Here is a 24932-nt window from a genome sequence, read left to right as displayed (position 1 = left end):
AGCACACCTGGGTTAGGAAGTTACTCCACATCTAAGGCAGCTGAAGCAGAAGCAAGTTGCTGACAGCTGGGCAGATGGAGGCCCTGCTGGCTAAAGCTGTCTTTAGAATGGCTGTACATTGGTTCCAGGGCAGCAGGGCACGCCGGTGCTGCATCTTGCCAGGTGTTTCCACAGACCTTAACTGATGGCCCTCTTTGAAAACTGCACTAACCTGGGAGAGGAAGCAAAGCACTTGCGCTAATTGTTCACAAAGCTAAGTGGGCTGCGGGCTTGGGGTGGTTTGGGCGGGAAGCAGAAGCCTGGCTAGCATCCCCTAGGCTGCTCCTCCCGGACCTGCCGGCTGCCGGCGGCGGGGCGGTCGCGGTCGCTGGCTCCTCCCGGGGGGCGGGCTGCTCCGGCGGGCGCGGGCGGGGAGGAGGAGCCGCACGGGGAGCGCTCGTGCCGGCCGGGCTGGAGGAGCCGCGCTGGCGGCCCGAGCCGACTCCGGCTGCACTCGGCAGGCCAGGGCTGCGGCCACCCGCGCTCCGGCCACCGCCTCGTCGGGGGGCCCGGGGACGGCGGGGCCGCGCGACGGGGAGATGTCCGGCGGCCGCAGGAGGGGCAGCGCCCCCTGGCACAGCTTCTCTCGGTTCTTCGCTGCGCGGAACCCTTCCCGGGACAAGGAAGAGGAAGAGGAGGAGAAGCCGGGGACCGGCCAGCCGACCGGCGCGAGCCGGGGCGCCGCCAGGTGGGAGCCGCGGGGGCGCTGTTCGCTTCTTCTTCCTCCTCTGGTCGGGTTTCCTCCGGTCCCGCCCTGGGTGGCTTAGATCGGACCGAGTTCTTGCTCCCGGCCGGTTCCCTGCGCGCGCTTCCTTTCCCGCCGCCATCGGGGCTCGCCGCTCGGTCCCCTCCACCCGGGTCCTCTCGGCAGCGGCCGAGGGAGCCTCCCTCCCGCCCCCCTCCGCGAGTGCTTTGGCGTCTTTAGTCTTTCCCTCCCGAAGAGATTCGTAAAAGAGTTGCGATAAGAGCTTCCCAAGACTTCCTCCAGAATCTGAAGTCGTCGCCAGATTTGTTTACGGTTTAAATGATGCCGCCCTTCCTCGTTCCCATCTCTCTCTCACTCGGGGCATCTGTCTAAAGCGCTCCCCTTCGGGGGACCAGGGCTGGGGCTGGCTTAGTTTAATCATTAGTGTGTGCCCACTTTCCATAATCTTTTTTTTCTCTACCCCTGCTACTTTAAAGATTGACATTTAAAAACAAACAAACAACAACAAAAAAAAAACCCTCGTCTCATTAAAATGCCCATTTTTCAATCTCATCCTCCCTGAAGGAGGTAACTTTTTTTTTTTTGAGAAGCGAGGCCAACTTCGGTTGCACCAGAAGAACCTGTAACCCATGTCCTTGGAAGGTTGCCCTCTAGAGAGCTATATTTACTTCACACTAAAGACTTGGTGATGGACTTCAAAGAAAAAATGGATCGGTAACAACTGACGGTTCTGGTTCCATTACTATTTAGGGTCTGTGATTTGCTGTTAGTCCTTTGTGCTCCTTGGTTTTCCTAATGGTGAGACATTTCCATTATAATCACCTGTTGGCCATTTCTTTGGAAAGACGTATTTTGCTAATTACAATTGACTGGTTATTCTCCTTGGAAGTTTCAGATAACGATTGTCCTGGTTGTTGGTTGGTTTAAGATTCCAAGTTTCACAGTCCTTAGTGATAGTTTTGAAATCTGACAAGTCTCCCCTGGTATGTGGTTCCTGTCACGGCTGTAATGTCACTAACAATCTTCAGTGATATGAAAGGTGTAGACTCGGCACTGGTCGGAAACGTGAGAGTGGTGGAGCGGAGTTAGGCAGGCCAGCTCCCGAAATCCTGCCTGCTCCCCTGGCCTATTTGCCCTTTTAAGGCAGGCACTCCTCCCTTCTGAACTCTTTCTGCCTGGGGCTGACGAATCTAGCAGCTAGATTCTGTCACCTATCGACTGTCCTCACCACCCCATAGGCAGGGGCTGTGGCTTTTCACAGTTCTCATTGTGCTTATGCTAGCACTAATTTTGTCCTCATCTTCTTTGGAACTGGCCAGATGTTTGGGGGATTGCAGATAATCCCTGGTGTGGGTGTTTAGCTGTTTCCTATGGGTTTCAATCTTTCTTTTCACAGATACCGAGAAACACAAAGCTGTCATTGAAAGTGTAATGAAACAAATGGGGCCACTCAGTAGTATCCACCGTCCCAGTAATAGAACAACCCTGGTGTTCACAAGATTGGGAACAGAATTGTGATTTCTCACTGTGATCCCAATTCAAAATGAAAGGGGCATTTTGGTTGTTTCTCTTTGTGGTGGTTTAGTTTCTTTTAGGGTTAGTGAGAGCTGGGTTCATCTTTTGTAGTAGTGGTTTTAGGGTAGAGGAGTTAGTCCGGTAGATATGATATTGATTGGTATAGTAGTAGGTAGCCACGTAAAGCTATCCAGAAAAGGGCTCCCACATAAACAGTAGTGACAACCTGTAACATGTCTTAGCAGTTTAAGATTTGGGAAGTGATATTTGGCACAACTTTGGACAAACTTGAATGATCACAACCTATCTCATTGTTTAAAAAAAAGTTTTAAAGAGAGCTGCTCTAACTTAAACTATTTTTCACCTTTGCCCACAACACTGAGCCCCCTTTGTGTACATGACCTATTATCGTGTGCCTTTTTTATACCTGTCTTGGGATGAAATGGTTTTTCTCAGGCTTTCCTTGCATAGGCTCCTCTCCTGCCTGAACTCATTGTGTTGGCTTAGGAGTGTTTTATTACTCAGCTTACTCATGGCCAAATACAAAACAGGATGCACACTTCTTAAGAACAGAACCCCCTTAGCAGCTTCTTAAGGACAGAATTAAAGTGAAACATAAGTATTAATGAGACTAATGAAAGGCAAGTTTATGACATCATCTCCGTCCACAGATGTTTGCTACCAATGAGAACAAAGGCCAGTGGGATACATTGGGATAAACACAGGGTCTTCAGAGGTAGTCAGGTCTCTACGATAATGTCCTACAGGCTGTCATAGTTCTTTACTATTTCCCTGTTTGGAGCCTAAGACATCCTTTGTTTTCACTGTGTGCCATGTGCTGCTAGGGCTTCACCCTGGTGTGAACACATCATTTATTTATTGAGTTTGCTGCTACTGTGTTCTCATTAAACCTTGAGCAATCAAAGAAGGTGAAGGATCACCTTTTGTGGAGTATTTAAACTAATGTGTTAGTCGACCAGATCCCGGAAGTCAGCTTATGCCAGCCCAGGTTATGTAGAAATGAAAACTCCAAATAAAAGTTTTCACAGGAAACTTTCAAGAACTGGCAGATTTGGCTGGGTGGTGGTGGTACATATCTTTAATCCCAGCACTCGGTTGGCAGAAGTAGGCAGATCTCTGAGTTCAAGGCCAGCCTGATCTAGAGAACAAGCTCTAGGATAGCCAAAGCTATACAGAGAAACCCTATTTCAAAAAAATTAAAAAAAAAATAATAAACCTCCTAGATTTCAATGTGCCTCATTTTGACAGTCGTCATTGTATCGTTCAGCTCAGTTGATTGAGGCGTAAGACCAGACTCCTTAGAAGAGATAGAGGAGTCCAGTGGGAGCTTTAGGGGGGCATAGGCGACTTTAAATGGCCTTCTGTGAACGGTGGATGTTTCTGTTGGTAGAGAACTTGGGAGGATGGGAGAAATAGGAACAACTGTGGCAGATGGTCTAAGAAGCCTGCAGGAATTTACAGTCTGTTAGGAGATGTACGTTGATAAGACAGAGAGAGAGAGAGAGGTATCCAGAAAATGAGGTTGGAGTTGAGCCATTAGGTCTCTAGAGAGAATGGTTGGCTCTTCCTGGGCGTTTTGGATTGTTTTTTTTTTTAAATGGCTCTGTTCAATGGATAGGGTCGACATGTGACACTTTGCAGGGGACACCTGCCTTCTTATTTTGCCTGCTTTGTGAAAGTGATTGCACAAGCTTCTCCCTTGCTGCAGCGCGCGATGAACCTGTTTCTGGGTTCCCTGCAATACCTGTAAGACCAAGGGAGCTCCTTCGGTGCGAAGAACATTTCTCAAGGACTGTTTGTGTACCTACTGCCCTGGGCAGAGAACTTCGGCTTGAGTGTCTCATTTACACTGTACCCACAGGCTAAAAGGGGGTGCTGCACTTAGAAACCTCTTACAGTTTTGAAGATACCGAGGATGGGGCAGTGCTGGGTGGCAGATTCTATTTGGATTTGGGGTGTAATAGTTCTTTAAACTGGACGCTCCTGTCCATTGCAGGATATCTGATGTCCATGATTTCCACCTACCAGTTGCCGGTAAGTAGCATCTCTGGTCACTTGGCTAACTCAGAACACCTCCAGGGAGGTGAATGGGAGGGAGCAGCAACACTCGCAGTGGAGAAGGATGTAAGTGTGATCACAGGGGAGTAAGACTCAAGGGTAAGGGTTGAATTTAGGTCTCCGACTTCATTGATCTGGTTCATTAAACACCATTTCCTCTTCCACCCATCAAGATCATACTTTTCAACATATGTTATAAGCTGGATGGTTGTGGCACATGCCTTTAATTCTAGCACTCAGGGAGGCAGAGGCAGGAGGATCTCTGTGACTTTGAGGCCAGCCTTGTCTACAGAGTGAGTTCCAGGACAGCCAGAGCTACACAGAGAAACCCTGTTTCGGAGGTGTGGGGCGGGGGAGCTGGATATGTTGGATCATTCCTGTAGTCCTGCCATTCCAGAGGCTGAGGCAGGAGGACTGCTTCAAATTCAAGTCTGAGTTACATAATGAGTTCTAGATCATTCTGAACTATCATGTGAGAGACCCGACCTCAGAAACAAAATACACACTTGAATAGAGAAGCCCTTTGTTTCAGAGTGGGCACTATGACTTTGACTTTCAGTGAACTGTTAAGAGTTTCAGTGATAGAAGAGGGTAAGACAGGCTCCCTAAACTCAAGGTCAGGAGTTGTGTCTTATCTTGGTGTCGTCTTTCCCAAACACAGATAAAGAGTGGATCTGTGCTGTCCGTTAGAGCATTAAAGAGGTCATATAGTGATTTTCAGCCATCGGTAATATTTTATTCACCAAGTGGGTTTGTAAAAAGTAGTTGGAAGGTGTTGGTACCTGTCATCACAGCTGAAGGTGTTGAATGACAGAGGCCAGGAAGCTAATGGGCTGTAGAGCAAGAGATAGGATTGTTTCAAAAAAAAAAAATGAGAAGAAAAGAAAAAGTATTCTGATGACCAGGCTGAGAGCTATTGGCCTTTTGGTTAAGCTGAGATGAATAAGGACATGCCTGTGCCAAGCCAGCAATTCATACTTGAAGTAGTAAAAATGCCTAGCAAATTCTAGAAGCCCTCAGAGGTGTGTAGCTTCTTGGTCTGCCAGGGTAACTTGGAGCATGGAACTTACTCTTGGCAGCAGAGAAGAAATGGGAAGCTGTTTTACAGTTTTGAGACTCTACCTTTTGTAAGTGGGATTTTATTCCCCCGTGGGTTCTCAGAGGATGCCTGTGGGATTGCTCATTTGTGAATTCTTGGTGTAGGGATCCTTGGGAAAGGATTCAGTTATGCAATCTAACTGTCCTGGAATTGTAATCAGAACTCCGGCCTTTATTGAGCCAGAGATGTTTTTAGCATTTTTATTCATCAGTGGAAAATACCTAGAAAGAATAATGACGATTTGTAAAGCAGAAAATAATCTCTCAACAAAGTATTCCATTTCCTACTCAAAGTTCTAATGAAGTAAGGGGAAGCTCAGCTATGTTAGAAATGCTGAATACACAGTGCTGGCAGGAAGGTGTAGGTTGATACAAATTCAACTCGGGGCTCCAGTGAAAAGAGAGCGACCGTGAGGTAAAATTGAAGAAATTATAGTTATTTCGAGTCTGTTAACTCTCCAAGCTGATGTGGTTGCCTTGTGCATATATTCCCAATATGATGCTGCATAGTGGGCATGTAAAGATGACTGGAGCAAAGCTGACCTCAGTATAAACTAAATATGGTTTTGGCGTGGATGATTCGTTTGGCTCAAATCATTTTCCTGTTTAGAAAAATATATTTCACTTATTTGTGTTTGTGTGGTGTGTGTGTGTGTGTGTGTGTATATGTATGTGTGTATATATGTGTGTGTCTGCATATATGTATGTATGTGTGTATATATATATATATGTATATATATATATATATACATGTGTGTAGAAGTTAAAAGTTGCAGGACTCTGTTTTTGTCTCCCACCGTGAAGTCCCTAGGATTGAACTCAGTTGTCAGGCTTGACAGCATTTGCCTTTCCCGGCTGAGCCATCCCATTGGCCCACATTCTTCCTTAATGTCATATATTGGATAAACATTTTAATTGGGCCTCAGCTCTCACAGCAACATCTCCCTGAGTATGTTTTGATTGGTATTGTTAACTCAGAAGCGTGTGGGAGATGTGATCCTGGCTCTAGCCAGAGGCAGACAGTAGTGCTTTCTCTCTGTTCCTCTTGTTCCTCCTCGACTCTGCGGCCTCAGCAAGAATTTATGCCTAGGTGGAGCCAGAAAAGTGCATTCCTTGAAGACTCAGAGTTCCAAGTGGGTAGTGATCTGTGCACCGAATAGTTTGACGCTGCAGAGGACCTGCTGAAGGTTTGTAGCTAGAAATCATTCACCCCAGTGTTTAGCAGGTGGGTGTTACTAGTTAAGTGCTGGAACAACTCCATCAGGACTCTCTCAGTATTTAGCTTCTGGAAGTATTTCAGGGAAGTGTCTCAAAACACAGAAATAGCAGTCTGCTTAGCCACCTAGGGTTTTGATTTTTTTTTTTTTTTTTTTTTTGTCCTTTTTGCTCCTGGCAGATTAGTGATGACAAAATGAAACTAATGAAAATGAAACCTCTTATGAGAGTCCTGTGCTTGCGGCTTTAAACAGATATAATATTTTTTTTTCTTGTAATCCTCTGTGCAGCCTTGGGAGAAGTTTCTTTACTTCATCTCGCACACACAAAGGATTGAAGGATTGGATAGGGTTCTTGGCTAATCAAATGTCTCACAGTACCAGCGGTGGAATCAGAAGTCAGGTGGTGCTTTCTAAATCCAAGCCTACATCATGTGACAGTATTCTCTGCTGAACTTGGGGAGAGCCGTAAGAGAGGACTGGCCTTGCAAAATGGTTCTGAATGAAAATGAAAGACAATGGAATGCAGCTAGACATCTCGCCAGGTGGAATAGGTCAGTTTCTGTACAATAAAGAATTTATAGTCTTGTGAGCTGGGAGAGGAAAGCAAATGTATATACCATATGAATTATTAATGTGTATTTATACATACACACAGATCGGTCTCCTTCAAATAGATAAAAGTTAAAATTATAGGAAGATAGCATATACTGCTTATTTGATAAGCAAAACTTGAGTTTGAAATGGATAAACGGGATCTTAGTGATGTACTACTTAAAGGAAGGTTGTGGTAGTTTGAATGAGAAGAGTCCCCATATGCTCCTATGTTTGAATAGTTGGTCCCCAGTTGGTGGAACTGTTGAGAAGGGTTAGGAGGCATGGCCTTGTCGGAAGTATGTCACTGTGCATTTGAAGAGCCCACAGCATTTCCAGTAGGCTTTCTCTACCTCCTGCTTGCCTATCCAGGTAAGCTGTCAGCTCTTCCTGTCATCCCCCCTTTGCTCTGCTCGTGGGGACTTTAACCCTCAGGAACTGTAAGCCCAATTCAGTGTTTTCTAAGTTGCCCTGGTCACTTAAGGTGTTTTGCCACTGAGATTTAAAAGTAACTGTGACAGGAGTAAATTGGTAACACCACTTTGGAGGGAAACAGGAGTTTCTAATGATGTTGGAGACCCACAGACTCAGCAGCTCCCCCTGTAGGAATTCCATCACGCATGCAAAGTTCGTGACAGGTTAATGTTTAGGAGAGTTTAGTGGCCGCAGTGTTATTTTAATAGCAAAAGATGAAAAGTAGCTTCCTGTTAGTTAATAAGTTAGACATCTATCTAATATTGTTAGATTAATACCGTGTCCCTGTTGGAAAGAGTGACCAAACTTGCTTTAAGGAAATCTCTCCAAGGTAGATTTAAAAAGAAAACACAGCAAGGAAAGGCGGGAAAGGCGGGAACAGAGTGGCTGCTGCAGAGCTGGGCCACTTACTCTCAGTGGGTGGAGACTGAGTTAGGCCCAGGGCGCAGGGAGACGTTCCCTGTACAGCTTTTGACACTTAAAACTGGTGTGCATTACCTATTATACAAAGAAAAGAGATTGGTGTAAGACCTGCTGAATGTTTGTCTACATAAGAAGAAAATCTAGAAATGACTGATCCAAGAACAGAATTTTTTTTTTTTTAAGTAAGTATTTTTTTTTTAAGTAAGAAAAATTCCAGCTAAGGGTGTAAGTAGCTGGAGTGTGTATGCTGCAGGACAATTTTTTTTTGTTGTTGTTGTTTTTTGACATGATCTCAAGTTATAATTGAGACATACACATTATTAATCTATCATGTAACACTGGGTGGAATGAGTAGATGAAATCACGAAACTCTTAAGTCATTTAGAGGTCATCTGCCATCCACCGTGACCAGGCCTCGAGTTACAGTACAGGGCAGTTGGCTCTTAACTCCCTGGCCCCAGCTTTAGCATGCCAGCCAAGACTCTTCACACTCATAGGCACGTAAAATGAATGTGCTTTATACAGTAGAAAGACTAATATTTTACTGGAAACGTCATACAAAAAAATGCATTAGTTAATTCCTCCATGCACGCCTGCCCTGTTGGATCACATGACTTGAAAGCGTCCATCTCCAAGCCTGTAAGAATTGAGTGTTGTCATTTGTGTCAGGCAGTTTCCTGTGTTGTGGGAATCCAGCAGTGAGCAAGATATGACCTAGGTTTTGCTCTCCCTTTACCCACCACTCCTCTCCCTTTTTCTTTCTTTCTGAGACTGGGTGTCACTCTTTAGCCCAACATAGCTTCCACCTCACTGCGTAGCCCAGACTGGCCTTGAACTTAGGACCTGCCTGCTTTAGCATCCCTGGTGCTTCGATTATAGGCTTGCACCACCACCTTGGCACACTTCTATCTTCCTCTCTTAAAAATAAGTACCACGGTGAAAGGCAGAGGGCTGTAAAAACAATCAAGAAGTGTGAACCTGTGGGAGATCAGCTCCCACTTTTTCCCCAGGGTACTCTTGAGGACAGAGGGATGAGAAATATTTAGATAGAAAGATGGAGGGGAGAGAAGACAGACAGAAACACAGGATAGCCTCAGGAGGGCCTGGATCAACACATCCACCAGCCTCTATTGTCTCTTCTAAAGGGCTTTTTATAGGAATGCCAAGGGGTGGAGCAAAAGACCTCCCCTCAGCTCAGCCAAGTGCAGACCCTTCCAATGACTTGGTAACCACGCACATAGTCAAGCCATCTCTTAATGCAGCTCTGCTGGGTAAAGCAAGCTCAGATCTTACTAGGAAACCTCTGTGGACCTCCACGTGAACCTAATCTTGAGATTTTTTTTTTTTAAAGAGGAAATTGCTTTAATTACACGTAATCTGTTTCAATATTTCTGTATCAGTGTCTAAATAATGCTTTATTATTACTTACTCATTTTAGGTAGTATCTATTAGCTTCTGATTATGGTAGATGAGTACTTATTTTACACCCTCTCCGGTTCCTTTACTTATTCAAACAGTTACTATGATTTGACGGGATTAAATAAAAAATGAGTCTTGAGATTTTTATTACTGTGTAAATTGACTTTGTTTAGCTAAGCCCTGTATTATGATATTATGATACTATGATTCCGTTCCTTTGTGTGACCTTTTGTTCTTCCTGGAACAAACTGCTTCATTTTTTGTTTTTTTGTTTTGTTTTTTCCTCACTGTTAACTTCTAGGATGCCCAAGCATGCTTACAAAATGTTCTGTTTTCTTTCCATATTATAAAATTACATTGCCCAGTTCATGTCTGTGTGTGTCGTCCCCCTCCCCCCACATCTCCTTCCTCCCCCTATTTGAACGTGCACCCTCCGTGTTTTGAATTTCATGTTTTCCTTGGTTAAATCCCTAGTTATGCAGGATTATGTCCAATAAGGAATAGTAGACATGAGATACATTTTTAGTTTTGACATTTCTGAATTTTTTTTTGCCCCTACGGATTCTGAAGGTATTCTCCATTCACTTTAATTCTGTTGCTGTTTGGAATTTTTCTAGCAATCTCATTAGGAGGCCTTTTTATATAAGTGACTAATTTTTTTCCCTTTGTAAATTTTGAGAAACGTCTAATCTTTTAATACAGTACAGAGGGGAAGAGTAGATTTTACATAGGGTCCCTTTCATTTTGATGGGCAGTTGCTGTGTTCTTTTCCTTTGGAGAGTTTTGCCTTCTGGGTTGAAGGGTTTTTCTAAAACTCCCCTTTCTGTGGCCCCTTGTACTTGGATCCCAGACCTTGAAGACTTTAATTTTTTTCCCCGTAATTTCCTACCAAATGGCTGTAATTCTGGTTGTTAGTTGGGTTAACATCTGGATGTTAGATGCGAGTTAACATTTTCAGTCTGGTTAGTTTCTTCCCTTACTTCTGCCCTCTAAGTCACTGGTATTTTTCTGGAATTCTTAGGCTATGCCAAAATGACAACTGCTTTTGCAGCCATTTACACTGTAGTTTTACCCGCCCTAAATAGTTCTGTCTGGCTACTCTTCCAGACTCTCGACTGTGGTACCCCTTGCTCATTTTATCTAGTAACTGATTTCCTTTTATTTACTCCTTCATGGTTATTTTAGTGTTTTTCAAAAGGACACAATTAAATGTGCTTTCTCAAAACTGTACAGAAAACTCTGTGTGTGTGTCTCTGCTCTTGAGCTTTTTATTATGCACTGAACTTCATAATCTCCCCTCTTTCCACTGGCCACAGTTGCTGAAAGATTAAACAGTCCAGATCTCTGCTTACTGCTTTTAATCCCAGCACTGGGAGACAGAGGCAGGTAGATCTGAGTTCAAGGCCAGCCTGGTCTACAGAGCTAATTCCAGGATAGCCAAAGATACACAAAGGAACCCTGTCTCAAAAAACAAAACAAAACAAAAAAACCAAAACAAAAGATAGACATTAGGTGTTCAGTGACAATTTCTCTGAAACTGTTGGAACAAAGAGAAGATTGATGGTGGTGGCTAGAACTCCCAGGTGGCTCCCAAAATATTGGTGGTTTTGTTGGTTGTGGTGGTTTGAAAGAAAAGGGCCCTCAAAGGGAATGGCACTACTAGGAAGTGTGGCCTTGTTGGAGTAGGTGTAGTCTTGCTGGAGGAAGTGTGTCACTGTGGAGGCAGGCTTGGAGGTCTTATATATACACTCAAGCCACGCCCAGTGAGACAGACCACTCCTTGTTGCCTGTGAGTCAAGAGATGTTAGAACTCTCAGCTCCTTCTCGAGCACCATGTCTACCTGCATGCTGCCATGCTTCCCACCGTGATGATAATAGACAAAACCTCTGAACTGTGAGTGAGACACCACAATTAAATGTTTTCCTTTGTAAGAGTTGCCATGGTTACTGGGCAGTGGTGGTACACACCTTTAATACCAGTGCTCAGGAGGCAGAGGCAGGCAGATCTCTGTGAGTTCAAGGCTGGCCTGGTCTACAGAGCGGGTTCCAGGACAGCCAAAGATACAGAGAAACCCTGTCTCAAAAAAAAAAAAAAAAGTTGCTGTGGTCATGGTGTATATTCACAACAGTAGAAACCCTAATAGCGACCAAGCATAATTTTCTCTCTTGTAATTGCCAGCCTTCCTTCCACAACAGAATATTTTGCATTTTATGTCTCAATACAGGCAACTGGTTAGGTGAAGTGTAAACTCTGCCTTTTGCTTTCTGGTGAAGCACCAGGAGTCATGCTCTGGCTGCAGATGGCCTCTTGCTGGTTAATCAAAGTTGAAGCTGTGAGCTGTAGTGATTGGGTTGGTTCACTGTTGTAAGTAGTTAGGTAAGGATCTGCTTCCATAGTGTGGCATATATTATGAACAGGGAATTCACCATTGTGCAATATTTATAGTTTAAGTGTCTAGTTATTCTTTGTTGCATTTTCACTGATTTCTTGTTTTTCCTCAACGACAATACTAGGTCATTTAAAATCTCTTTCAATAGTAACTTATGCTTTTGTAAACAGGTGTTAAATCTGTTTAACACCTGTTTGAAAATATAAAATAAAGGCACCTTCAGAACTCTGGCCTCTCAAAGACGTGTCGCATTTATGTATGTATCTACATATGCAGATATTTTTACAAGTAAAACATTCTCTTTGGGATTGAAATTTATATATATCCCGTCAACAATAGTGCTCTGATATTTTCTACAATAGTCCATATGTTTAAATAAGTAATAAAACCTTAAAATTTAATCCTTATAAAAATCTTAGTTGTGCCTGCCATCTTTTATCAAAATCTTAAGTATCTAAGTGTCTTTCCTTGCATAGGTTTTGTATTCTACTGGATGAGAGAAAATAAATGGTAAATTGATACATATAGCATGCTTTAAAGTTTAACTAAAGCAGGATGAAGGAACAAGGCAGGGTGGGTCTAGAGTAAGGTCTAGGGAAGTGTGAGCATCAAAGCCTTCTCCTGGGTAGTATTTGAGCAGAGATCTGGACTGTATCTGGGAGTGATGCATGAACACATCCCCACAAGAAATTTCCAGAATGAGAGAACACCATTTGAAGGTCCTGAGAATTCACAGTATTGTGTGCCAGTGTGGGCAGACCCAACAAAGTGGAAGAAAGAGTGTCCATGATAATGGAGAGTGATCATTCAGCCCGATGAAGTAGGAGTGGGGAGGCCCTAGCAAGAAGTTGAAATATCATTTAGCTTTTGAATATCTTTTGTGGTCCTGTGCTTACATATTTACATAGCATATTTATATTTATCTTAGAACTTACAGAAAAGGAAGGATGTGAGTTGGAGGGGGATGTCAGCCACGATCAGGTTCTGTAGAGCTCCGAGGAAGACACAGTTTGGCTTATCTTTCAGTCTCCAATCCTCTTTCAGGACTATTTTTTCAATGGTATGTGGTTGTCTGCTTTGTGCTAGTATTTTTTTTTACTTTTTGTGATACTGGTTATATGTGTGTTTGTATGTGTGTGTATATATATATATATATATATATACATATAAAATAAACTAAGGTATATATAATATATTATAAATATATTAAGGTAATATATATTATAAATATAAAGGTAACCTATAGCCTTGCACTTAGACAAGCCCTCTCCCATTGATTTGTGCTTTACCCCTAAATGCCCCATTTTTAAAAAACGGCTGTAATACCAGCTTGGGAATTCACATCACAGCTGAAGGGTCCTGATGTTGCTTCACTTTTGTGAGGTGATGTTCAGAGTCTGAAGGGCATGAATGGACAAAGGACTCTGGGAAGAAAAAGAGCAGTCGTTCAGGATCAGTGAGTGGCAGACAGTGCATCTCAAACTGCTGAGACTCTCACTCCGCCGCCGCCGAGGGCTGAACTGTAATTATGGGCTTGTGTTGTAGGACAGAGATGGAGGAGAGAAAATAAAGCATCAGAGATACGTGAATCACAGAAGGTCAGCATATGGAGTCGAGCAGCGCCAGATACGCTGAGATTGCAAAGCAACCAAATCTCATCATATCCATTACGTTTCCTCCTTCCCTTGATTCTTTTTCGGTCCAAAGATTTCTGAAATCATTCGAATGCCAGATGTTTAAGCTGAAATACATGCTGTTTGGCTGCTTTAAAATTGCAGCCTCTAGTTACCTTTTAATTTGGAGCCCAGAAATAGTGCTATAACCACCTGTTTTATGTCCTGCTAATGATCATTTAAAAAGTACTAATACTGCTCTCCTGCTAGCAGTCATCATTTATGAAAGGACAGTTCTCCAGGTGGCTGTCTCTGAATCATTGATGTGGGAATCTTTTCTTCATAGAGGCAGAATAGGGCTTGCTAGATGGGATTGCAGGCTAGTGCATAAAAGTCAGTCTAATTCATAATAGACATCAGTAAAACATTGAACAAAGAGGATTTTAGGACTTGGGGACCATATTTCTACAGAAAAAAATCTTGGGGCTCATGTACATGGCCTCCATGATATAGACATCCTCTTAGGAGGGTGTGGGAGTAATATTCGTAGTATATAGTTAAGGACCACAGTGAGGGCTCAGATGGTGGCTAAGGGAACAGAGACCAGGCCTGAAGCTAGCCCCAAGTAACTGTGAGATAAGGGGCAGTGGGGTCGGTCGGTGGTGGCGCACACCTTTAATCCCAGCACTCCGGAGGCAGAGCCAGGCAGATCTCTGTGGAGTTTGAGGCCAGCCTGGGCTACCAAGTGAGTTCCAGGAAAGGCACAAAGCTACACAGAGAAACCCTGTCTCGAAAAACCAAAAAAAAAAAAAAAGATAAGGGGCAGTGGACGTGTCTCTTTGTTCTTATGCACTGGCATTAGTTTTGATTTGTGGTTGGCTTCCTGGACATAGTCTGTGGGAAAGGAAGAAAAAGACAAGATTCATCTGTTTTCTTTTATCACTGACCCTGTAGCTTTCAGACTCAGAACATCCTGAGATTACAGGTCTGGGAGCCATCTCATGTTAGCTGGTCTGCCCTGAAATTTACATGTTTATAGATTCACATCCAGAGGGAGGATTTTGCTGAAAAGCCTATTGTCCTTAAGGTGCTGCCGCTGAAATAGGCATATGTCTATTTTGAGTTTTAAAGATTTTTGTGTTTCATTTAAAAGTTTTATTTATTGATTTCGTACATTTTGGTCACCCATTCTTGCTCAACCCCTTTCCACAGCAACCACGCCCCCTCCTCCCAACAAGTCCTTCCTGCTAGCCTGTCTTTCTATTTTGTTTTGTGGCCCACTGATCTTCACAAGAGCCGGCAGGATGGGCAGGGGTGTGAAGCCGTCCAATAAAGCATGAACAAGTCACCAGTGTCTATACCACTAAAGACAATGACCCTGCCTCCCCCGGCAGCCCATCAGCTATTGAAAGGTCCCCAGGGACATTTTTACCGTTCTGCAGAACGTTTTACTACTGATGACCACAGCAGTGGGTCTGTGAAAGGGCCTTCGTTGCCTATCATCTTTTCTTTAGTCAAGGAAGGACGGGAGCATGATTTGGTCACAATATAACGAAGGCTGAATTCTGGTGGCTTCTGGTTTCCTCACAGGAGTTGGGTCAGGTGACCTGTGGTGAGAAGCAACGTGCCAGGAAGGACAGGCCTAATGAGGCTGCGGTGGGAGACGTGGCTTCCTGGTCAGGGTCTCGATCCAGCTGACATCGGTGAGGAGGGAGAAAACCATACAGATCTGCCCTGATTCCTTTCCCTGCTCTTCTGCCAGTCCTGTGGCTGTAGACCCGGGAGATAGTCTTCCTTGTGGAGTGGAAAGGAACATGCAGAGAGGGGGCATGATTTCAGGCACGATGGAGCTGAGAGGAATGGAAGAAAAGGAGAATATCAGTTGTAGTTAGAAAAGCTTAGGTGTGGCCAACTTCCCTAAGGACAGCCAGTTGGCAGGTGATGCTTAAATGTAAGGACTTTCCCAAGTGAAGTTAAGTGACCTTGTGTTTAGCAGCGTTCAGAATGACTGCTGATGACGATGATTATGATGTCTTCCCATAAGAGGTTTGCCTCGTCTCTAGAAATGCCCAAACATCATCCACTCCAGCGTCTGTAGAGAAGATGCTAAGCCTCCATAAGACACTTAAGGAAACTGTCCTCAGATCTTTAGCAGTTCTGGATTTTTCTGACAAAGCCAGATTTATGATGCATGAGAAAAAAGAATATCACAGGAGGACAAGTCTTACAGGAGAATGGGGAATGGGGAATGGAGAGCTTTGCTTTCCAAGGGTGTCTTCCCCTCCCCACTGACCACGCCCCACTGGCAGGCTTATTTTAGAAAGAAGCAAAACTGTTTGGAAGGTTTAAGCCTAAATATTTACTTCTCTCCCCCCTCCCCCAAGAAACTGTTGAGTAAAAGGCTGCTTTGTCAAGCCTACCCTCCCTCCATCCAGGAAGCCGCTCTTGGACCACATGTGTGCGTGACTGGCAGGGCCCCTGTGCCGCTGTCAGTGACGTGGACTGCAGTGAGGGGGCTTCTTGCCGTGGTTCCCACTCCATACTTGGGATACTCCGTGTGCTCATTACAGTCACAGCTATTTGCTGAGATTGAACAGCAGTGTTTGGAATCAGTAGTCTCTGTGGGTTTTCTAATTAGTATTTAATCTTTATGTCTCAACATGGACCTCATCTGAATAGTATTAAACAATGGTCTTCCTGACCAGATTTCTCTCTTCCCTACATAATCACCCGGCGTTGATGTTAGCTGAATCCAGAGAGGCGCTCAGTCCACTGTTCAAGAATGTGGTGTCAGAGGGTAACCTCAGCTGATCACCTGGGGATGGGGGTGATTGACAATGTAGATTGTTCAGTCAACTTCAGTTGGCTTCCTTGACAATAAGTTGTTTGTTTTATAAACCCAGCACCCTGGGTGATGCTGTTATATGTTAAGGCTTGAGGAAGACAAAGTGTTTTGGGTTTTGTATTGGTTTTTTCTCTTTCCTTTACTGCTAGACCCCTAGCACCAGGGAGGGCGCCTAGAACATGCAAGTGGGTTGCTCTCTATCTGCTGGGTTGGTTAGTTATTGAGCTCAGCTTTATGTTTCTTATCTGTCAAGGATTCCATTATCTTATTAGAATTTAAGTTAAAAACAAGAAAGTAAGTTATTTTAGACCATGGGCCAGAACCTCATGGAAATTACTTGAAGTTTAGAATGTTAGAATACCTTTTGTTTTTCATTGCCCAGAAGTTTGTTTTATGTCTAGCACAAAGCAAGTAACTGCTTAAAGGGCCCATGTTGGAGTCCTGGCCTTCCGATAATGCTCTGTATAAGGTTGTTTAGAAATGAGGAGCTCGTGTGTTACATTGACCTTCGAATTTGTACTCTTTTGGTTAAGTAAGACAAGGCTACTTAGAGATGCCAAGAATTATTTGTGTCTGTTTATAATAGTGGTTCTTGCCTTTTTCTCCCTACCATGAGCTAATTGAATGCTTTCTAAAAATACTACTATTGAAATATTCTTAGTCCCAGAGGACTTTACATTGTGAGCAAACCATAGGAATGGACTATTGTCTTACATGAAGTCTGGCATTATATGGATTTGAACATGTGTCTCTTTCTCTTTTTGAATCTGAAAGTACCATTCTTTTCAGTCTCCTCAGCTCCTTTTCTTTTTATGACACGACATGCCAGTATCAACATCTTGAGTGTCTTAACCATTGCGTTTCCTCTCTCTTCCTCCCTTCCTCCTTTTTTTTTTTGTAAAGATGGACAAAATTTCTGGGGAGAAAAAAGTAGCAAATATTTAGGACTGAAGCTTTATTAAAACCTTCAAACATTTTGGCCCCTTTCTAAAAGAATGCTGAGTGTGGATAGCTTTAATCTTGCCTTTGTAGCAAGACAGGTACTCAAGGAGAGTGAGGTCTTAATGGCAGGAAATTGATCTTTCTAGGGGAGGAAGAATATTGTCAAAGTTGTTCCTGAAATTAAAGCAGTGAGACCCTGTTTGTTTCTAGTTATTTTCTGGAATGTGCCCTGTAGCTGGGTGTTTTCTCTCTCTCTCTCTCTCTCTCTCTCTCTCTCTCTCTCTCTCTCTCTCTCTCTCTCTCTCTCTCTTCCTCACCTCCCTCCTCCTTCTTCTTTTTGGTGTTTTTGAGACACGGACTCACTGTAGCCCTGGCTGTCCTGGAACTCAGGCCGTAGACCAGGCTGGCCTCAAACTCACAGAGATGAGTTCCACAACTCTGCCTCCCTAGTGCTGGGATTAAAGGCGTGTGCCACCATGCTGAGTTTGGGTCTCTTTTCTAAGAGGGAACTTTCTTGTGCTTGAAATCCAGCAAATCAGATTTTGATCACTTTAGGTTATGCTGCTTAATCTGTGGGTTTCTGGCACTCATTATTCTTTTGTGATGCCAATATTCCCGATAAATAAGAGTGTTCCTATGCCTGTTGATGTAGACGGTTAGGGTAAGCAACACAGCTCATATTTGAAATGAAAATTAAAGGCTAACTTACAATGACTTTTTGCAATTAATATTTTTGGCCTAAATTCTCTATAATTTATTAAGAGATTATATGAAGTGTAAATAGTTGTGGTTTATTTGTTTATTTGTTTGTTTGTTGTGCTGCCCTTGGTCCATAACAATTCAGTGTGTACAATTTGAGAAACATGTTTTAATTACTGCCCAAAAACACGGTACGAAAAAATATTTAATTAATCTTTTTTCGTTTAATTAATCTTTTTTCAGGAAGCAACTACTTCTGCTTCCTGAGATTTAATTTCACAGGATTGCATAACAACGTCCATGATTAATCATGAACAAAAACAAAACCAAAAAAGTAAAAATAAACACTGGAAAAGATTTTGTTCCTGCTGCATCGTCTTTGCCCTAACCTGACTTCCCGTTCTTGTACTTAACAGCAAGAGGACACGGATCAGGCATGGCTGCTGTCCCATCGTGCACACTCCCTCATTAAGAAAAGCCTCACGTTTGTCCCTACAGTGTTCTCAGTGGAACCTGGTTTCTGGTGGGATATGCACACACAGATTGATAGCCTGTTACAAGTTCTTAACATTGAACACATGTTTGTGTGCTTTCATAGTACTACGCACCATACTAGGCTGTGTGATAGACAGAAATGACACATTACTGAACTTAAAAGTTCGTGTCTGAGTTGAGCAAATGGGCAGACAGCTGTTAAAATTAAAAAGCAGGTCTTTCTGGGTGCGGTGAGAGGAAAGAAAACACAGGCCAAGCAGAACTGTGGAAGATTAAATGTTGGTTCAGGCGGAAGTACTGCAAACAGAAGAAAGCAGTTTGTTGGCCTGAGAATTTGGCGTGTTCTAGCAGTGACAAATGATTCTTTGTGGCAGGTGTATCGCAACCAGGTAGAGAATAAGTGTGTGTGCATGTGTCCCTTCAACTTACTTACCAGTGGATAAAGATTTGTTTTTTTGTCTTGTTTTGTTTTGAACAGAAGAATGTCATGATGACATTAACAATCACTTTGATCTTCTTGTAAAGAATTAATTGAAGCAGAGGAATCCTATAGATACAAGAGATCAATTAAAACAGGACTATAATTATTTGGAAAAGAAGTATGGAGGTCTTTAGTCAGACAATGGCTCTCACATCTAGTCCTCTTGCCTCTGCAGTGAAGAGGGCAGTGTGGTCCCAGCCTAGCGTCATCCTCTCCAGCCTAAACACAATTTGACAATGTATTGTTCGTGGCACTTGGCTAATACTCAACACATATTAAAGTTTTGCATTAGTGATGAGAATCATAGGAATTAAACATAGGAAATAAGTTTTAGAGACTTGAAAAAGCTTCCAATGATGATTTAGTTGAGCTTTAGTTGTTAGTGCCATACGTTCTGCTGCAAACTGTTTTTTAAGTGCGTGTGTGCATGCGTGCGTGCGTGTGTGTGAGTGTGGTGTGGATGTGTGTGTGGGTGTGTATGCACTTGGAGGTAGTGACAGTTCCTTATAGACTTTCTACTTTAGTTGCATGAGACTTGTATTAATTAGGGTTACTATTGCTTTGAAGAGACACCATGACTACTGTTAACTTTTTATAAAGGAAACATTTTAATTGTGGAAGCTCACATAGTTCAGAGGTTCAGTCTATTTTCATCATGTCAGAGAGCATGGTGGCAGACAGGTAGGCATGGTGGTGGAGAAATAGTCAAGTGTCCTACAGGCAACAGGAAGTTGACTGACTGTTGCACTGAGTGAAGCTTGAGAAAAAGACATCAAAGCCCACCCCCACAGTGACACACTTCCTCCAATAAGACCATACCTACTGCAACAAGGCCACACCTCCTAATAGTGCCACACTCCTTGGGGGCCATTTTCTTTTAAACGGCCACATTCCACTCTCTGACCCCCAAAGGCTTATAGCTATATCATAATGCAAAAATGCATTCAGTCCAATTTCAAAAGTCCCCATAGTCTGTAACAGTCTCAAACTTACTTCAAAGTCCAAAGTTCAGAGTCTCTTCTGAGATGCATGACAATCTCTTAACTGTAATCACCCGTAAAAATGAAAATAAAAAAGCAGATCACATATTTCTAACACATAATGTCACAGGATATACATTACCATTCCAAAACATAAAGAAAGGAGCATAGGAAGGAAATACTGGACCAAAGCAAGACCAAAAACTAGCTGGGCAAACTCCAAATACTGCATCACCATGTCTGATGTCAAAATGCTCTCCACATTTCCAATTCTATTCAGATTTGTGGACTACAACACACTTCTTTCTCTTGGGCTGGTTTCATTCACTGTTAGCAGCTCTCCTTGGTCGGTAACCCACAACTATGGCATCTCTAACATCTTGGCTTCTCCAAGGCAATCCAGGCTTCAACTTACAGCTTCATGCAGTAGTCTCCATTTAGGGACACCTCTGACACATGCCTGGCCTCAGTGACTTTCATTAATCTCAGGGACAAATTGCATGATTCCTTTCTTCTATTCCTCACTCTAAAACCAGAACCACGTGGCCTAAGCTGCCAAGTTCTGCTGCTTACTGGGGCTGGAACATGGCCCCCTGTTTAATTACATCTTCACCAGCTTTCTGTTTTCCTTCACTACCTAAGTTTGGCTGTCCTTGAACTTGCTCTTTAGACCAGGCTGGCCTCAAACTAGGAGATCACCAGCCTCTACCTTCCCAGTGCTAGGATTAAAGGTTTGCACCAGCATAACCGGCCCTAAACTTTTCCTTAGTTTCTTTTCAAAAGTTGGAAACATCTTGCCTTTAGGTCACCACTCCCTATATTCCATTTCTTAATCTGTTTATCTCCTTGAACAAAGAATTTACCTCTATTCTGCTTTCTGATGCTCCTTTTTTTCTCCTCAAATATTTGTCCTTGCTCAGCTTGTTCCTTTTCGCTCTATGTCTTCACTAGAGTTAACACTAGTAACCACCCAACAGAGTCTATACTAGGCTGTTTTGAGATTTCCTCTGCCAAGAGTATTAATCCAAAACTCTTCAGTTTAGCCTCAGGCAAACTTTTCAAACAAGGGCAAAGAACAGCCACATTCTTCACCAAAAATGTCACAGGAACAATCTCTAGGCAACATACTAACATTCTCCTCCGAAACCTCTGGAATGAGCCCCTCATAGTTCAGGTAACTCTTAGCACCACTTTCTTGCATGTTGCTACTAGTACGGCCCATTAAGCACACTTCAGGTATTCCACTGCTTTCTAAATCTAAAGCCCCAAATTCCTCCAAACAAAAACATGGTCAGGCCTGTCACAGCAATACCCTAGTCCCCAACTTCTGTCTTGGTTAGGGTTACTATTGCTGTGAAGAGACACCATGACCGTGGCAACTCCCGTAAAGGAAACATTTAATTGGGGTGGCTGGCTTACAGTTCAGAGGTTCAGTCCATCACCATCACGTCGGAGAGCATGGCGGCCCGAAGGCAGGCAGACATGGTGGAGAAATAGCCAAGTGTCTTTGAGAAAAAGACTTCAAAGCACCCTCCCCCCCCCCCCCACACACACAGTGACACACTTCCTCCAAAAAAGGCCACACCTCCTAATAGTGTCACTCCCTTTGGGGGCCACTGTCTTTCAAACCACCACGGTTTGACGGAAGCTGCATTTTCAGCAGAGCTTTCGTATGTACTAGTCTAACTTCTACTAGTATTATTTACAGCCTTACCAGGGAAATATATCTTACAGGAAGGACTCTCGAAACTCAGGTGTGTCTGACCATTTGATATTGTAACATGACTTTGTCATTACAGAGTTCATGCTTCAAAGCTGCACATTTGAATGACAAAATTTAAAATGTGTAAAAAAAAAAATAACACAACATTTTAAATACATTTTCAATTTTGTGTCGGACTGCATATGTAGCTAACCTTGGCCACATGTATAGCCTGTGGAGGTTAGAGCTGCCTATTCGAAATGAAGCTTAGGAAATTTAAGAAATGGAGTACTAAATTAAGCAGTTGCTGTATGTTTAGTTCCTAGGTGGCCCATTGAAGATAGAGTTCCATGGTTCATTTATAGGGTTAGCACCGTCAATATCCTGAGCTGAGCTGATCCTTACAGTATGACACTTTCTACATGAATTTTGACAGTTTATTTTCTTTGGCTTGAGCTTAAATTATCCATTATATAAAATATCTTTGCGACAACAGGTAAGGTTAGTAAAAACTTAAAAAAAAAAAGAAACTACTCTCCTTTATAACTGTAATCACAGATGTATTCTTTTTTTTTTTTTTTTTTTTTTGGTTTTTCGAGACAGGGTTTCTCTGTGTAGCTTTGCGCCTTTCCTGGAACTCACTTGGTAGCCCAGGCTGGCCTCGAACTCACAGAGATCCACCTGGCTCTGCCTCCCGAGTGTTGGGATTAAAGGCGTGCGCCACCACTGCCTGGCACAGATGTATTCTTATTCTATGAAATTTATGTATATATGTTACAGTGTCTGTATTCAGTATTCATCCTCATCTTTGACAACTTCATGCATGTAGCTAATGGACTTTGATTACATTCACCTTCCCATCACCCTCTCTTATTTCCTCTCCTACTTCTACTGATCCCTCTCCCTTTCTAACTTCTTCTCCTTTAATGTCTCCTTGGGGGAAATGTTGAGTTTATTTGGGGTTGCTTACATGAGGATGAGTGGGAGGTGTCAGTGTTACTCTCTGTTTTTCTTCCCATAGAATTTTCCATGTGTTGAACCCACAGCTGACATATTTATCTTTTTTTACTTACCTTTTAAAAAAAACATTTTAAATATTTAGGGGCATAGCTGTATCTCTGTGTTCTTATATTTCTACATAAAATCTCCATCTTAGGAAATTGTACTCTGGTGTATCTCCCAGGTGTTGATGGGTTTTGTCGTACTCTTGTCTTTTGACTATCACTGTTCATTCTTTGGATAGTCTCCAGAATAGCACTGGGGTTTGTGGGTAGAAAAGTCTATGGAGCATAAGTTAGTTCTTCCCTTCTCATCTGCTCTGGGATTGGTCTCTATCTGATTTGAGTTTATGATACTTCCTCTTTACATTGCTGCACCAAACGTGAGCATGAGTCCTGGTCATTGTGGGTGGGCTTGTCCCTGTCTCGGGGCTCTAAAGTCTTCACACTGAAGTCAGGACAAAGGAAGATCACGTTCTGAAACGGGTTGAGCCAGTTCTTCATGGAGTGGCATCCTTTAACCTCTGTTCTCATTCTCATCTGCTACGGGATTACCTCTGTCTGTTCCAAGTTGTTTGCTCTAGTGTTGAACTAAAAACAAACAAAATATGGGTGCCCCCAAGTACTGTATTCTTGGACTTCCTGCCTTCAGACCTCCCCAGGCGGTACTGTGTGGAGTGTGCACAGGCTGTTATTTGCCCTGTCCTCCAGACGGCCTTGTTCATTCAACAGCTCTAACATTGAACAGATCACATTGTTAGAGACTGCACCAGTCTCCCCAAATAGATTAAGTTTTGTGAAGACCCCAACTTGCTTGTCTCTTGATACACTAAGAGCCAAGCACAATCCTTGGTACATAGGAGACAGTCTTAAGGGTCTTTTTTGGAAGTATTCAATTTGTCAAAGGATTAGAAAAATTTGAAAACATCATAATGTATAGACGTGGATACATTTGGATTTAAGATGTCTATCTGCCTGGTAGCAATGGATGCAGTTGAGTTTTGAGTGTCATTTTTTGGAGCATCTGTGAATGCTCCACACAAGACAATTAAAAGTGACTTCCCTAAAATTTGAATTATTTAGGTGCTGTCTCGGACAATTTGGGGTCAGATAAATCTGCATCTATTTTTAAACAGTCACAGAATTCACTGGGTAAAACTATATGTTTATATAATGATATGCTGAATAGAAATATCACCTAGCACAGGCATTAAAATAATATCAGACTGTGGAGAACCTTGATAGAAACAAACACTGAGTGCTGGCACTTTCCAACGTTAGATTAGTTAGTGTACTAGTGCTTTGTGTGGCGCTGCCGTTACTGTGATGTGATCATCAGTATAAGACTACAGGTAGTATAATGAATTCACAGAAGTTTTGGAAGGCTGGATGAGCAGGATTGAATGCGCTTTTCCAGTTTAGATTCCAATCAGCCTATTCCCAGGACTCCCCGATCATTGCAGATGAATGACCTTTCAATTCTTGTTTTAGAGAAGCTGTACGTGTTGAATAATTTTCCTTTAATTTCAGACCACTGTGGTTTTTATTTTTCAGTGTTGAAAATGAGCCCGTGAGCACACATCAGAAAAAGGGAAATGCTCTTTCATCAGAAGCAATAAAGGTATGGTGTAAATTATTGTTTGTAAATGTTATGGTGTCCCACCAAGAAAAGTTTACACTTCTGCACATTCTTCCTTTTAGGGTTTTGTTTTATGTGTACAGAAGAGCATGTCTATTTTACATCGTTAGGGTATCCAGCCTAGCCCTGTACTTGGTCCATGAGGTGGGGTGTGGGCGAGCTTTGAGAAGGTTGGACTGGCTGCATTATGAGCTTCAGTTGAAGCATTTAGATGTTTGTGCCTTAGTTTTTAAATATCGAAATCAGAGCATATGAATTTCCTGGCCTCTTTTCCAACGGAGGTTTTAAAGATTAAGTTGCATATGGAATGGTATAGACACCTTGCAGTCCTTTGGGGAGGTACAAATCAATACTGTGTCAGTGCTACAGTGAGAGATCTTTGTTTGGTTAGCTCACGTATGAGCTTGCTGGGCGCTACAGGACAAGCACCAGCAGTGTATAAGCTATATACCTATCTGTACAGTTGCCAGTGAGTGCCTAAGGTCCTTAAAAATTATTGACCTTCTCAGTTTTCGTAAGAAAACTGATTGTTGGGTTATTTGGCCAGTTTTGTCAACCACAGGTGTGGCTTTGGTTACTAGTTGCTT

At 42.9% G+C, this 24932-nt stretch overlaps 1 protein-coding gene across 1 annotated transcript in view; it reads left to right on the top strand.

Annotated features, from left to right (window-relative positions):
* Nucleotides 1–451: 451 nt before the first annotated feature.
* Nucleotides 452–24932, top strand: part of Crybg3 (crystallin beta-gamma domain containing 3) — a 112010-nt gene continuing 87529 nt past the window's right edge. The window contains exons 1-2 of the mRNA XM_052740942.1: nucleotides 452–727; nucleotides 24261–24327. Of these exons, the coding sequence (XP_052596902.1) occupies nucleotides 579–727; nucleotides 24261–24327 (216 nt within the window). The 5' untranslated portion in view covers nucleotides 452–578. The remainder of the gene's footprint in view (nucleotides 728–24260; nucleotides 24328–24932) is intronic.

This window comes from Peromyscus californicus, unplaced genomic scaffold (assembly GCF_007827085.1).
Source record: "Peromyscus californicus insignis strain IS unplaced genomic scaffold, ASM782708v3 Scaffold_16__1_contigs__length_79575227, whole genome shotgun sequence".
In the NCBI taxonomy this organism is placed as follows: Eukaryota; Metazoa; Chordata; class Mammalia; order Rodentia; family Cricetidae; genus Peromyscus; species Peromyscus californicus.
The sequence above is the reverse complement of the archived record's forward strand: the minus strand, read 5'-3'. Positions and strand labels throughout refer to the sequence as shown.